The sequence below is a fragment of the Otolemur garnettii genome, unplaced genomic scaffold (assembly GCF_000181295.1).
Source record: "Otolemur garnettii isolate 467f Iridium unplaced genomic scaffold, OtoGar3 scaffold00017, whole genome shotgun sequence".
Taxonomy (NCBI): domain Eukaryota; kingdom Metazoa; phylum Chordata; class Mammalia; order Primates; family Galagidae; genus Otolemur; species Otolemur garnettii.
Window position 1 is genome coordinate 9,441,924 of NW_003852412.1, and position 15,924 is coordinate 9,457,847.

Below are 15,924 nucleotides of genomic sequence, written 5' to 3' on the forward strand. Positions count from 1 at the left end.
TTTTTTTTTTTTTTTTGGCCTTTTCTACTACTTTCTTTGAAGGACAAACTTTGGACTTAGACCATTACAAAAACATTTTCTGAGATTAATTAAAATTATTATTATTATTTGCAGTTTTGGCTGGGGCTGGGTTTGAACCTGCCACCTCAGCATATGGGGCTGGCACCCTACTCCTTTGAGCCACAGGCACTATACCTAATTAAAATTGTTATTGTTTTTTAAAATGATTTTTTATTAAATCATAACTTTGTACATTGATGCATTTATGGTGTTCAGGGTACTGCTTTGATATACAATGTGAAATGCTTACATTGAACTAACACATCCATCACAATTATACTATTAATTAAAATTATTACTGACAATATATACTAAGACAGACTAATATTTTATAATATTATAACATATATATAAATATAATCACAGAAAATTAACTACCATTTTATATTTGACAATATTTTCTATACATTTTTAACATACCAAATAAGCCTAATATATCTTTGTCAGACTTTCAGTGGTCTTAATATTTCAAAAAGACCAAATTTAGAGTTTTGATTTTGGAAAGTTTGTCAAATATCAAAGGTTTAAAACATTTGTTCAAAAAGGATTGCAAGCTAAAAGATTCTAAAGGCAATATATAGTCAACTAGATCACATGCAAATTCCTTCACAACTTTCCCTTTATGAGCTTTATTAAACCTGCACAGATAATTTACACACATTCTAAACCTTCTGGTTTGCCCTGCCTTTCATTTTCTTAAATAACCACTCTGTTTCCGGGCAAAATTTACCACAAAAGATCTTTTATTACACAATTCCATTTTCCTTTCTGTCTAATTTCTCTTACTCTCAAAAAACCACTTTCACAAAACAGGATCACAGTTTACTATCAAGTTAATTATTCACTTGGCTAAACTGAGAATTAGAAGGTTTAAAAGGCAATAATCTTATTCTTTGACAAAGACTCAGTTTCCCAAACAACCTAAACAACCAAATTATTACATTTTACAAATGAGAGATATTTCATGGAATTTAATATGACTTTAAGATTTTAAGTTACCATAAAATTTTCTGAAACCACAATATAGGCAGCATTTCTGATGTCTTTTCATTGTCTCCCTAAGTCTCACATGGCCACATGGAATCAAACATGGCCGCAAAAGACAAGACCTGTGTCCTCAACTCATTTACTCAGAGTTCAAGATAGAAAGCAGGAAACCAGAACACCAGTTTCTCTCAGAATAGCCAGGGAGTTTGAGCAGGGAAGAAGGAGCCATATGGGCTAGACTGCCTTGTAGCTGCTGGCCTAAGTATGAAGAGCCTGTCCCTTGGGCCTCACTATAGCTACCTCTCTAGACTTCAGAATTCAGAGGTTTAAAATCCAGAACATAAGCTCACAGTCAAATATAGCAAATTTAGAAATATTATAGAGGTAGCAGTTTTATAATCTTTGAACATTTGAACTTTAGTAACAGGTTTAAAACTAATTTTATCTCAAAACATACCACAATCACCTGAACAAGGCATTTGAGTCATTCCTGTTTACACAAAGTTCTCAATCTCCCAGAGACATAGTGACTGCATAGTTTCCTATAAACCTTTTCTTAAAACACTTCAGCATAGTTCCTAATGGGGTGGGCTTCCCCTATGTGTTTCCCATTTCCTTCCCTCAGACAAACCACAAACACATGACAGATAGGGTAAAAATGGGACCACAGATGGGGTAAAATTGGGGATATGAACAGGGCAGTCACACAATCATTTCACCCTGTGGGGGGGTGGGTGGGTCAGAGCCCCGCCTACTGTTACTCATCTCAGTCAGTCTCCAAGCACTCACAGAAAATTCCAACCCATTTATTAACCTGGGAAGCCTCAGTTTCCCACTCAGACTTCCACTTAGCCATATGAGACTTTCTCCAGTACCATAGAGAAATGATAGAAACACTCCCCTCCGCCCTGTGAGGGGAAATCAGGACTCCACCCTCAGTGTCTCTCTGTCACACCACACCCACACTCTTTCTTACACCTCCAACCAGCTCTGCGGGGGATCTAATGCCCAAGGGTTGATCAGACCCCTCTTCTGCTCAAATACAGTGACCCTCATGGGTCCTACCTTGCTTCAGATGTCTCCCAGTGTTGGTGCCATTTTCTGTGTGCCAGTTCCTCCTGGTGTTTAACTCCTTGAAGACTTGCTGAGGGGGGTCCTTTCTCCACCCAATCAAGGCCTCCACATAGGGATGTGAAAACACCATCCCTGGAGTGCTCAGTGGTTCACTTTGCCTAGGCCGTTCAGGGCCCTCATGGGTACCCAGAGGGTTGGTGGCAACTACCAGGTGTGACTGAGCCTGTTCTCTCTTTGGGTGGTCTTGCTTCTCAGTCAGGGAACCAGACATGTTGCAGGAAGACCAGGCCTAATGGAGGGAATGAACACACAAACATTGTGATTAAAAGAGGAAGGGCTTTATTTTAGAACAGACCCAGAGTCCCAAAATGGCTGCACTCCCCAACTGCCTCAGTCTTCTCCTTTTTATTCCCAGACGAAAAGTTCCAGCCCACAGATACCTTTCTCATTGGTCAGTTTGAATCAAGCTGGAGAAGCTGGTTCCACCTAAAACCACCAGAACAGCTGTTTTGTCTCAGCCCTGGCCTGACTGACTCCATCTTATTCTCACTACATGTTGCTCTCACCAGAACTATGAGAAATAAATGTTTAAACCTTCTGGCCTATGGTCTAATGGTTATGGCACCCTGAACTGACAGACATTTGTGGAAAGAAATATTAATAATGGGCAGCACCTGTGGCTCAGTGGGTAGGGGCCCAGCCCCATATACGGAGGGTGGTGGGTTCAAACCCGGCCCCAGCTGAACTGCAACAAAAAAATTAGCTGGGCATTGTGGTGGGCACCTGTAGTCCCAGCTACTTGGGAGGCTGAGGCAAGAGAATTGCCTAAGCGCAGGAGTTGAAGGTTGCTGTGAGCAGTGACACTACGGAACTCTACTGAGGGTGATAAAGTGAGACTCTGTCTCTACAAAAAAAAAAAAAAAAAAAAGAAATATTAATAGGAATTTCTCTGGGATGTTATTGCTCACCAGAACCAGAGCATAAAGTGCATGTAGAGCATAGTGGCTAAGAGTGTGGACTTTGGAGCCACAAGCCATGAGTCCCAGTCTCGGCTCTGCCACTTACTAGCTGCTGACCTGTGGCATATCAGCTAATCTCCTTGGGGCCCTTTCTCATCTACAAAATAAGCATGATAACTGCCAACCACTGATTGGCATATCAGCTAATCTCCCTGGCACCCTTTCTTATCTACAAAATAAGCATGATAACTGCCAACCACTTAATAAGGGTAAATTCAGAAAACAGGGGAAGCAAAGAGCACAATGCCTGGCACTGTGTGATTATACATATGGATAAAACACCAATACGTGTATATTAAATAATATGAGGACTGGAGACCTGATTCTCCTGACATTTTTTAATTAAGGATTGCCCACCTCCATGTTAACTGAGTTCTGTCTAAGTGACAGTGCCACATGAGAACACTTAAAAGTCTCATCTAATGAATGTGTGGACCCTGTTTGGATTTCAATTGCTTTTAAACATGGAATACAACATATTTGATACAATTGGGAAATTTTGAAAATGGACTCAGAGTTAGATATTAAAGAATTATTATTAATTTTGTTGGGTGTAATAATGGCTTGGTGGTTATGTTAAAAAGAGCTTTTGACATTTAAGAGATTCATATTGAAGTGTTAGTTTAGGCCATATAATATTTGCCAGTACCTGACCATTTGACCTTTTAAAAACAACAATTTCGTCTCGGCACCCGTGGCTCAAGTGGCTGGGGTGCCAGCCACATACACCTAGGGTGGCGGGCGGGTTCGAATCCAGCCCAGGCCTGCCAAACAACAATGATGGCTGCAATCAAAAAATAGCCGGGCGTTGTGGCGGGTGCCTGTGGTCCCAGCTGCTTGGGAGGCTGAGGCAGGAGACTTGCTTGAGCCCAGGAGTTGGAGGTTGCTGTGAACAGTGAAGCCATAGCACTCTACCCAGGGGCTCAGCTTGAGGCTCTGTCTCAAAAAAAAACAAAAAAACAAAAAAACAACCCAGCAATTTCATGTGGTTCAATCTATTTTAACAAGTGAAATAACATGTCTAGAATTCTTTTAAAACATTTTTGGTGGTAAAGGGGGTGGAGGGGTAGACAGATGAAATATTGATCATGGTGAGGCTGAGTGATGAGAATGTGGGGGTTCTCCATACCATTCTCTCTACTTGTGTGTTTGCTTGAAACTAAGTTTTGTGTGGCATTCATTGTATTATGACTACAAGTTAGTTTTTATGACAAGTAAAAGGAAACCCAAGGCGGCTCCCATAGCTCAGTGGGTAGGGTGCTGGTGGTATATGTCGAGGCTGACAGGTTTGAAACCAGCCCAGGCCTGCTAAACAACACTGACAACTGCAAAAAAAAATAGCCAGGCATTGTGGCAGGCGCCTGTTGTCCCAGCTACTTGGGAGGCTGAGGCAAGAGAATTGTTTAAGCCAAAGAGTTTGAGGTTTCTGGGAGCTGTGACGCCACAGCACTCTACCAAGTATGACAGCTTGAGACTCTTGTCTCCAAAAATAAATAAGTAAATAAAAACAAAGAAACCCAATTCAATCTTACTTAAACACTCAACAAAGAGAGATTTGATTGGTCTGTGAAATGAGCCAGAGGACAGCAGAGGTGGTGTCAGCAATGACTGATTACTGCCTTCAATACCTTGAGTATCCCCTCTGTCATTCTCTATTCCTTCTGGAACATTAATTCGCTGATACAGACTTGCCGAGGTGATAGGGTCTGGACACAGAGAGGTAGATGGCTGGTAAAACCCATGTCCTTATGTTTTGTAATCAGAGAGAAAGGAGAGATTTTTATCCTCCTGACAAGAATGGAAAAGTCCCAGGAACTCTAATGGACCCCACTTAAGTCAGGAGCCCACTCCATAGACCAATCACTGTGGCAGTGGTTGAGAGGGACTGTACTTGGCTCACCCTGGGTCCCCTGATCACCTCTGTAGCCAGGGATATTCTCCGTCACCTGAAGAGTCCGCAGAGGAAGAAGGGCTGAGCAGACAGAAACAGTAGCCACCCTTATAAAGTTTCTGGTTATTTGCACTAGCTATTCGGTTACAAGCAGTCTTTGAGCACAGATCACGTCTTTTTCCTTTACCACTTAATTATTTGTTTCTTTTTCCCCCCAGGTTTTTATTGTAAAGAATGTGATGCAAAAAAAGAATCAGCAGTTCTTATTTCTTTCTTCTTTCCCATTCTCAGAGGCAGCTACAGTAGTTTCTACTCTCTGAACTGCCTCTTTTGGTTTCACTTCCACAGATCTGAGGTTATCTTTCTATTGTTCTGCTTGGTTTTCAGTAGCGGGTGTCATGTAATGAGTCCCACCACTGAGAGGGTGTTAATGTCCGCGCTCTCCATCCGACATATTTATTCTTTCTATCCCCTCAAGTTCCCAGTAAGTGAAAGCAATATCATATTGATTAGATTGATATTTAACATCATCATAATATTGACATGATTCTGGCGATGTAAACAGTGCCTCTGGCTGAGCGACAGCTGCACAACCTTTTGTTCTCCTTCGATTTCATAATCTTTTCCCATGGAAATTTTTTTCCCAGCTGGGTAGAAGCTGTCGCACCAGCACACATCCTTGTTTTACAGATTTACTCGCAGGTCTGAACTTGAGACTTTACCCCTATCATTTTAGGTTAATCATGCTCCCCTAAATTCATTTTTTATTAATTTCATAAGATAGTGCCAAATAAGCCAATAATGTGGATTAAATAATTTTAGAAGGATTTACAGTTAAGGAAATGTATCAACTTTGGTCATGATTCACAAACTGTGTTAAAGATAGCCACCTCTTCAACTATGTACAGACAGCATAGAAGACAGACCATATACAATATTTCTGTATTTCTGATCACAGTGTCTCGGGGTCTAGAGACATGTAAGTTTATTGCAAAACTTGGTGTTTTCTAAGTACTAACTTGGCCTAATGTTTACAATGTTGAGATATTTTTCAGGGAAGATATTCTAACAGTGGTTCTGGAAGCATGGTCCAAAATAGCATCAACCTCACCTGGTAACTTGTCAGAAAAGCAAACCCCCCCCCAAACAAAAACAAAACAAACAACAAAAAAAGCAAATTCCTCTCATCCCTATGAGAAATTAAATCTGTGTTTCAACAGGCACTCTAGGTGATTTTAATGCAGACTAGAGTTTGAAAACTACTGTCAGACTGGGCTGGCTGGCTCACACCATAATCGTAGCAATCTGGGAGGCCGAGGCAAGTGGATTGCTTGAGCTCAGGAGTTCAAGTCCAGCCGGAGCAAGAGCAAGACGCAGTCTCTAAAAATACCTGGGTGTTGTGGTAGGTGCCTGTAGTCCCAGCTACTCAGGAGGCTGAGGCAAGAGGATTGTGTGACCCAAGAGTCTGAGGTTGCTATGAGCTGTGACGCCTCAGCACTCTACCGAGGGTGACAAAGTAAGACTGTCTAAAAAAAAAAAAACCCCAGAACCCCCCCCCCCCCAACCAAAAACCACTGTCCTAGACAAACACTATATAAATCAAGGACCATGTCTGCTATTAGGATTTACTAATAGAGACCTGAGATGACATATCAAGTTTTTTCTTCCATAAAAGAAGGCTGGAGGTAGACAGTCTTAGATGGGTCAAAGGCCATATTTTACCCTATCCCTGTCACATAACTTCCATCCTCATGGTTTTAAAAGGGCTGTTGAACTTCCAGCTGTTACAAACATTCCAGGCAGCAAGAAAAGGTAAAGGAGGTGGAGCAAAGGGAAGCTGGGTAAGCCGCTTCTGAACCTATTCTCATAAGCAACCTCTGCCCCTTGACTTTTGCCGACAACTCATTGGCTATCCCTAGTTGAAAGGGGCAGGGGGGCTAAGAATTAAGAGTTGGTCACGTTGTTGCCAAGAATAAAAACAGGAAGCCAGGAAAAATGGATACTGGAGGGAAGTAACAGCTTCTAGGTTCTGCAGTCAAAAATTTGAGAATGTTATTCTGAAATAGCTCTTTACTAACCATGCATTAAAACACCATTTTTGGTCTGTTGGAGGACAAGCTATATACTCTTGCTTTAGGCAAAAGTCTGTGCTTACCTTAAGAATCAGAATAGTCATTTATTAAAATAAATAAATACAATTTATTTCACGTAAGTAGGGGCTATGGTTGATAAACAACAACAACGTGTCCTTTACAATTCCTGGGCAGAGTGATCTGTAACAAACATATACATAAAAAGCAATAGATAAAAAAATCCATTCTCTCTAGGACTGTAATGCCTCCCTTGGAAATGCATCACAAGGAAGTGATTGAAGGAAAGGTGAAACTATACGTGCAAACCTGTTCACAGCACTGTAATTTATGACAGCAAAAAACCCCAAACCAACTTTAACTTATGATCCAAATGGCTTACAATAAAGGAAGGGCTGAGTGAATTATGGCACGTTATGCTATGTTACACAGCCATAAAGACCATGTAGCAACATGGCAAAGTGACTGTAAACATATCGGTAGGGGGAGGGGACAGACTTCAAAATATGTGTATGTGGACAAGAGGATCCAGAAAATTGTAATGGTTTTGCCAAGATGTTAGAATTAGAAACGTAAATAGTTTCTCCTTCTTTCTTTTTATTTATTTATTATTATTTTCTCTATACATGTACATGTGTTTATTTGGTTTCCACTTTTCGCCTTCACAAAATTAAAGAGGCTTAAAATTTAATAACAATAACAATGTTTACGATAAGGACAAGAAACAAAAACCTCCTTCTTTCTTTTTTTTTTTTTTTTTAGACAGAGTCTCACTCTGTTACCCTGGGTTGGAGTACCATGGCATCAGCCAAGCCCATAGCAACCTTAAACGCCCCAGGCATAAGTGATCCTCTTGCCTCGGCCTCCCAAGGGCCTCCAGAGTACCAACTACAAGCACTCACCACAACACCTGGCTAATTTTTCTATTTTTAGTAGAGACCAGGTCTTGCTCTGGGCTCAGGTTGCTCGCAATCTCCTGAGCTCAACTGATCCTCCCATCTTGGCCTCCCAGAGCGCTAGGATTACAGGCATGAGCCACTGTGTCCAGCTGGTTTCTGTTTAATTTCCTTTATTGTTCTATTGGAAATAATAACAAGAACAAAAAAAAATACATAAATTGGGGCAGTGCCTGTAGCTCAGTGAGTAAGGCACCAGCTTCACATACTGAGGGTGGCAGGTTCAAACCTGGCCCCGGCCAAACTGCAACAAAAACCAGCTGGGTGTTGTGGCGGGCGCCTTGTAGTCCCAGCTACTCAGGAGGCTGAGGCAAGAGAATCGCCTAAGCCTAAGAGCTGGAGGTTGCTGTGAGCTGAGACACCATGGCACTCTACTGAGGGCAATAAAGTCAGACTCTGTCTTTACAGAAAAACAAACAAACAAACAACAACAACAACAAAAAAAAAACCCCATAAATTTACCCAAGTTACTGACCATAATTTTTCCCCAGATTCTTTTCTGGCTACATGTCTTCTACATGATTCAAAGGTGCTCCTGGACATTGCTGCTGCGTGTGAAGCCCGTCTTCAAGGTGAGAATGGTCTTCCTGCAGCTTTCACAAGCCAACATGAGTTGACTGATCATCTGTCCCTGAAGTAAAGCCAAGCCACTACCCATCATCATAGGGATATTTTTTCCAGTACTGGGAACAAACTTAACAATCAGCTATTCATTCTTTCTTGCCACAGTTTCCTCATAAGTAGTTTCATGAAACTAGAAGCCATTGTCTCAGTTGGCTGTAGATTTGTAGACACCAAAGAGAACAAAACATTATGGAACTTGCTATGTAGGAATTGAGCCCATCAGTCTTTAATAACGATGGTAGGTAGAGCCTGCCTGCCACCGCCACCGCCACCAATACAAATGTCTTTTTCTGAAATTACTGTGGATTTGCATGGTTATCCAGGTTGGCAAGAACTAGAATTAACCATATGTTAAGTATATGTTAATTTGTATTATGTTGAGGATTCCCCAAATGGCATTGCTCCTTGAGATGACTGAGATTTGTAGTGTGACCAATGTGCAGACTCTTTGCGTATCTGCATTCTCGGTAGGCTGCCAATTGATAAGGATTGAGAAAGGGTGAAAAAACATGGTTGTGGGATTCTCAGAGGGAGTCAGTGATGCCAAATACTCAGCCTGGGAGCGTAGAGCTGAAAAGGTGTTATCCTTGACAGGAATTATCCACCAGCACAGCCAGAGGACGGTGGTGGATCCAGACCTGATCTGTCCACGGCTTGTAACTAAAGCAGGAGCCCCTCAAAGAAAGAGAAGGGTCTTGATTTTCCAGGGATTGAGAGAACTGAGTTAAAGAGTTCAGCCTACCCTCCTGAGAACTGACTTTCCATAAAGTAATCAAGCAAACAAGAATATTTACTTAATCTTAGAGTAGCAGCCAACCTGAAGGAGGCTGAAGACAGAGAAATCCTGGAAGAATCTTTGAGACTTTGTCAAACTAAACAACTTAATTTGCGTGCGCCTATGTTGTGTGTATATGTGTAATATACACGCTGAATTTCTTTTATACTGCAGTGAAATGAACTCTGCTCTTCAAATATTATGGTGCCAGAAATGGGAAGAATCTCTGTGAGGCACCAGAGCAACCAGGGAAAGGAAAGCTCATCAGTTCAGTTTTTTTGAGCACATTTTATTTTACAATACCAGAGAATTAACATCTAGTAGCAGCAAAAATATAAAATGAAACACCAATCTATTTAAAACTCATATAATAGGAAGTGTATTTCAAAAATGGTAAGAAAACAAAGTAGGGGAATTAGAGACCAATTGATATAAATTATGAAAAAAATGAAAACTTTTACTTCACCAACAAAAAAAAACACAATGGCAACATATGTAAGGGGACATTCACTTTACCTTTCCAAAGTAGATTGTCATTTTTGTTTTCCATGAAATATGTCTATATATGTACGTATATCTTCACATTGTGGATGGCAAGAGAAACCTTCAAATTTAAATATATACATTTCATTTAAAATAACCAAAACATTAAAAATAGCAGCAACACTGGTCTTTTAAATATGTATAATGTTACAGTAGGTTGTTCACATAATGTAGATATATTTGGTAGCTCTTTAGTAATTCATATTATCTAATATCCATATAACAATTGCCAAACTCCAAGGTTCTGGTCTCATGTCTAAATAACTTAGAGTCTAGATTCAATAAATACTATACAAGAATAATTATAAAAGCCAGACTACAAAACATTCTCCACCCCAGGAAGGGAATCATAGCAAAAGGTTTTTTGGCTTTGAAGGCATATGGGAAATGTGTGGAATTTCTAAGAGTGTGATGTGACAAGCTCCCTGAAGTGTTAGGAACTGAGTCCAGAGAAATGCTATCAACGGGGGAAAGAAGGCACTGACCCCCTTTCATCCTTCCATGCCGTCTTTGAATATGGCATTAAAGTGATGAAAAAGTTGAGAAATGTCTCAATAAACTGGGGATAGAATAATTTCTCCCCAGACAGGAGACTGGACCAGGGCATTGATAATTAATTTTCAGCATTTACATTTATTCTGATGACCAAAGGCATAAAAACTGAGATTTCAGTAGGACCTTGTGTATTTAATCCTGCATGGTAGTATTTCTGCCACCATTCCCAATATAGGTCACTGAAACAACCTGCTAATCCTCTTGGTTTAAAAAGAAATCCCAAATGTGGTGACAGAAGTTTCCTTCTACCCGGATTTGGTTAAAGAATTTGCTCCTGAGATTACGGCCCCTTTTTATACTTCAGAGTTTTTTCAGAAAAGGTAAATGTTTAAGTCTTTCAGTGGGGTTGGACCTTTGCATTATACATACACGACGACAGGTCCGTCTCAATAGTATGTCCCTATTTTCAAACAACTTCATATCCTATTTCAACTGATTCTCACAAAAAAGCTTGTGAGGAAGCCAGGATAGGCATCTAAGTGCTCATTTCAAAGACCAGGAAAATGGAAGGTTATAAAGACCAGAATGACTTAGCTTATCCTTGGTCACAAACCTAAATGAATCTACAGATCTTTTGCAGAACTTAGCTCTATGCATGGTTACTCTTTTTTTTTTTTTTTTTTTTAATAAGAATGAAGCATGGTAATAGTTGTTTTCTGAAAGACAAAGTCTAATAATTTGAATAGGGTGAAAGAAAGAGAGCAAAATGAGCTCAAGAGAAGAAAAGAGAGACAAGGGGTGCCACTTGGCAGTCAGTATCACAAACTTCAAAACAAGCAAAGTGCATTTCACATGCAAAATACAGAAATGTTCTTACAAAAGTTATTTAAATACTTCAGTCTTCCAAATAGCTTCATTTTGGTCTTGATTACTATTATACATCTTTAGGTAGTTACTGAGGCTGTCATTGAAATATAAGATCATTAATAGAGTTTTACATGAGTTCTACAGTTTCCCAAGAGGCTGATAAAAATGTTATATCCCGTTCTCAGGGCCCTACCCCTGCCCCCTTTCCTTCCAACACAAACCTTACATTAGAATATACTGGGTATAGATTTGACTCACTGGGAAATTTTCTCAGGTGTGGGTTCTATAAAATATCATTCATGATTATTCTTACTGTGTCCTTAGGAAAATTCGCTTTTTCTCTTTGGAACTAAGCCGAGAAGACGGCTGTGATAAACTTAGAGCTTTTATCATTTTAAACTTGGATTCCACTTGGACAGTTGCTGGAGAAGAAAATCTTTGAAATGACCATAATAATTAATTTAGAAAACCTTTTCAAGAGAATTTAGTGACTCTTAGCTTGATAGTTTTATAAAATACATTTTACGAACTCCATAGGAAGCATTCTACCGTTAAGGAACTCACTTATAATGATAAAGCATAAACCAGGAGAATTTAAGGTTCTGGGGTGAAACACTCTGAACTATTAATCAGCTTTTAAATTTAACTAGTCTGTTTATTTATTTATTTATTTATTTATTTTTGAGACAGGGTCTCACTCTGTCACTTGGGGCTGGAGTGCAGTGGCATTATCACAGCTCACTATAACATTAAACTCCTAGGCGCAAGCAATCCTCTGCCTCAGGCTCCTGAGTAGCTGGGACCCAGCTAATTTTACTATTTTTTGGTAGGGATTGGGGGTCTTGTTTGGCTGGTCTCAAACTCTTGGCTTCAAGCTGTCCTCTCAGCTCAGCCTCCCATGGTGCTAGGATTACAAGCATGAGCCAGGGCACCAGGTGAGTAAATGTGTTTTGAAGAAACAATTGAATTTTTTTTAAAAGTCCATTCTTGACACCATTTTGTAACATGATAGAAATGCTGAATAAACCCCTTTGTTTCTCTCACCTGTGCACCCCAACCATGAACTCCACCAACTTCCCTAACTTTCATATGCCATATATGCCCCACTGACAGAGTTTCCACAGTCCTGAAGTCAACATATAATGCACCAAAAGGCAAATTATGCTTTGGCAAACAAGAAACTGGACAATTCTCTGAGCTTTACTGAGGTAGTGGAGTCTCTCCTCCTAAAATTCTAATGGTTAGGAAATGTCCAGGAAGCTGAATTAAGAGCCAAGTGGAGTGCTGGTCACGTCAGTTACACATTACTCTGAAATGGGTTGTTTATATGATTATATGATTACCACATACTCCAAAACTTTCTGCAGTAGAATAAATTCTGATTGTTACAAGGAAAACTTAAAGGTGTTAAGTTTAAAGGTGTTAAGGTTGCCGTGTGATGTGTGATGAGGGTCAGCCACCATCTTTTAAAAAGTGCCTGTCATTCGGCTAGGTACTCAATCAATCTTTCTGAGATTACAAGCAAAAACAGACATTAAAAAAACCAACCAACTGAAAGCTAGTATTATCAAGACTAGATCACTTTCCCTTGTGCAAGGAATTTCAGACACCTTTTAAACTACGAGAGGATTACATTCAAATGGTATGAGGCATGGAATAGCATACAATTCCATATGACTCCATTTATCAGATGGCCTCTCATTTCCATTATAATTTTACTACAATGACGTGATTGTGAGATTTCTGTCCATAAATAACTTTTCTGAAGACAAGGTAATCCACTCTCTCTGTTGTTCTTCAAGCTTTTCTGCCAAGCATTTAATCAAGACAGGGTCCACCTTAGAATCAAATTTATTAGCAAACCAATGTCCATCTCTAATAAGCCACCTTAGTTCTGCAGCTCCATAAATACACACACTTCGAAGGTGAGAGCCCGTACAACTGGGATAGAAAAAGCCTTCATAGTAATTCCATTTGACGAGGCGAGTCTTACTCTGTAGATCTGACACATCCTCGGCTGATCTGGAGATCTCCCCAGGTATTCCTGGGACTCGAATTAAGGTAGCCCAAAAGTGCTCATCAGGAGAGTATGTATCCTCCGACCAGGCAAAAAAGTCTTTGATAAGCGAGTTGTTGAAAATATATTTGACAAATGCTTGACTTAAAACAAAATAAGCACTGCCAACAAATATCTCGATGTTATGAGGGGGCGCCTCCTTGGAGATGTTGGTCCTGATCGGGAGCTTCACGTACTCATAAGGCACCTGTCGGAGTTCGTGGTGATAAGTGAATCTTTCCATTTTACTGTTAGGGGGTTTCACAGTCTCTAACATATTTGCTCCATTGAGTTTCTTCAACTCTGACACTAATTCAAAATTTGACTTTAGGGGGAAATCTTGCCCACACAGATTGATAACATATTTCCACTGAACTGAAGACTTAAGAAGGTCTGATAAACAATTTAAATCAGCTTGGAGTCTGGAAATGTGGGCGTATTCCACAGCCTCTAATTTGGAAGCAATGAAAATATTGGAGAAGCACTTAGCTAAATTGTTCATGGCAACTTTGAAGGGGTCAGGTGACTTACGGTCATAATGGATGCAGTAAATATTATGCTGGTTGTATATAGCATGGATCAGCCTTTCCACCATAATTGCGTCTTTGTGGACGACCAAAGAATAGGCTATTGGGAAGCTTTTCTCCTCCCTTGAAACAAGCTTTTGAGTGTACCTTCTTAGAGTCTGATAAATCTCACAATCACTGGTCATTGCCACAACATCATCATCCTCCAAGTCAATGATGTCTCTTCTTCTTATTTCCAGACTCTTGCCAATCTCCAAAGGCTCCTGTTCATAGATACCGGAACAGTTAACTTCATACCTGACTTCATCCTTAACACGAGTGTACCTGTTTCTTACAAAAGGTGAGGTACTTAAGGAGTACTCAACCAGGTAAATGTCTCTTGGAGGGAAGAGGAGTCTTCTCACGTTTAGAAGCTTCAACAAGGAGAATAGCCATAGGGTTAAAAACAGGATGAAAACTTTCTGCTGCAGGGGATATTTAAAACAACATTTGAATATCTTCATTCTGCAAGAGGAGAAAGAAATAATTCAATTGAAAAGTTAAGAAAAAACCAGTTTATCCAAAGTTTATTTGGTTCCTACCATATGCCAGGTAGAATGCTGGGCCCAAAGATGAATGAATGAAGGCTTTTGCCTTTAAGAGAATCCAGAAATAAGGTAATAGGATATGTAGAATGGTGGTATTTTGTGACATTCTGTGTTAACCATACCTAATTTTTGAGAGAGATTGATTACCAAATAGAATGGAAGGCAATGCAAACTCCTAAAATGTCAATATAGGTGTCTTGTATTGTCTGCATTTCTGCTTAGCATTATTTGAGAAGGGATTTTTCTGGTTTGGGCAGAGGTCTGGACAGTGGATGTCATCAAGAGGTCCTTAGAGATGCAAAAGACTCAACCGAGGCCAAAAGAGAACAACTTTCTTCATTCTATCTTCAGATCTTGAATTAGACTCTGGTCTTAAGTCAGGAAAAGAAAGCCCAGGGAGCCCCACCTTCAGAAATAAAGGCAGTGGGTAGACACTCAAAGGAGCTGTGGTAGGTATTAGAGGTTGTGAAATGTTACATGGATTACAAGAGTAGCACCAAATGAACATTCCCCTTAGTTTTCATATCTTTAGTCCCCATTTCCTCACAGGAATTAGCAGTCTAGCCCTTAAAGTAAAAAGAGCATCTCACTGACTGTAGTAGATGGTGATGTAAGAGCTACCTTGGGGTGGCAATTTGGCAATATCTGTCGATTTGAAATGTCCTCACACCAAGGATATCCTAGGTAAGGCCAGGCAAGGTACCTCATGCCTGTAAAGCCAGCACTCTGGGAGGCTGAGGTGGGTGGATTGTCTGAGCTCAGGAGTTCAAGACCAGCCTGAGGAAGAGTGAGACCCCATCTCTACTAGAAACAGAAAAACTAGCCAGGCATAGTAGTGCATGCCTGTCGTTCCAGCTACTTGGGAGGTTGAGGTGAGAAGTTCACTTGAACCCAGGAATTTGAGGATGCTGTGAGCTATGACACCATGGCATTTTACTCAGGGTTACAGAGTAAGACTCTGTCTCAAAAATAAAATAAAATAAAATAAAGATGTCATAGGAAAGCAAAGATGTGCACAAGGAGGTTCCTTGCAGTGTTTTGTATTCATGCTAAAGACAGAAAATGTCTCAAATACCCTTCAACAGGGTATTGTTAAAATTACATCCATACTACATGAAGAAAACCCTGAGACTAATCTGCATGTGCCAGTGGGGAACAATCTCTAAGCTATACTATTAAGTAGAAATAAACAAAATGCAGAACCGTGTGTAGCAGGCTTCCATGTGTCTATACTTGCAAAGAGCACATGTCATTCAATTTTTTCATAAAGGAACAAGTAGTAAAGATCTATAGCTCTGCAGGCCATATTGTCTCTTTCACAGCTACTCACCTGTGCCATTGTAATGGGAAAACAGCCACAGATAACATGCAAA

General features: G+C 40.1%; 1 protein-coding gene across 1 annotated transcript; it reads right to left on the reverse strand.

Moving 5' to 3' along the window:
* Positions 1-12,174: 12,174 nt before the first annotated feature.
* GCNT4 (glucosaminyl (N-acetyl) transferase 4, core 2) lies at positions 12,175-15,302 on the reverse strand. Its single transcript, XM_003785917.3, has one exon. The coding sequence runs from the start codon at positions 14,465-14,467 to the stop codon at positions 13,100-13,102; it is 1,368 nt and encodes a 455-aa protein (XP_003785965.1). The 5' UTR covers positions 14,468-15,302; the 3' UTR covers positions 12,175-13,099.
* Positions 15,303-15,924: the final 622 nt, after the last annotated feature.

Coding starts and splice junctions, on each gene's coding strand:
- GCNT4 (XM_003785917.3), bottom strand. CDS start 14,467: ATGAAGATATTCAAATGTTGTTTTAAATATCCCCTGCAGCAGAAAGTT.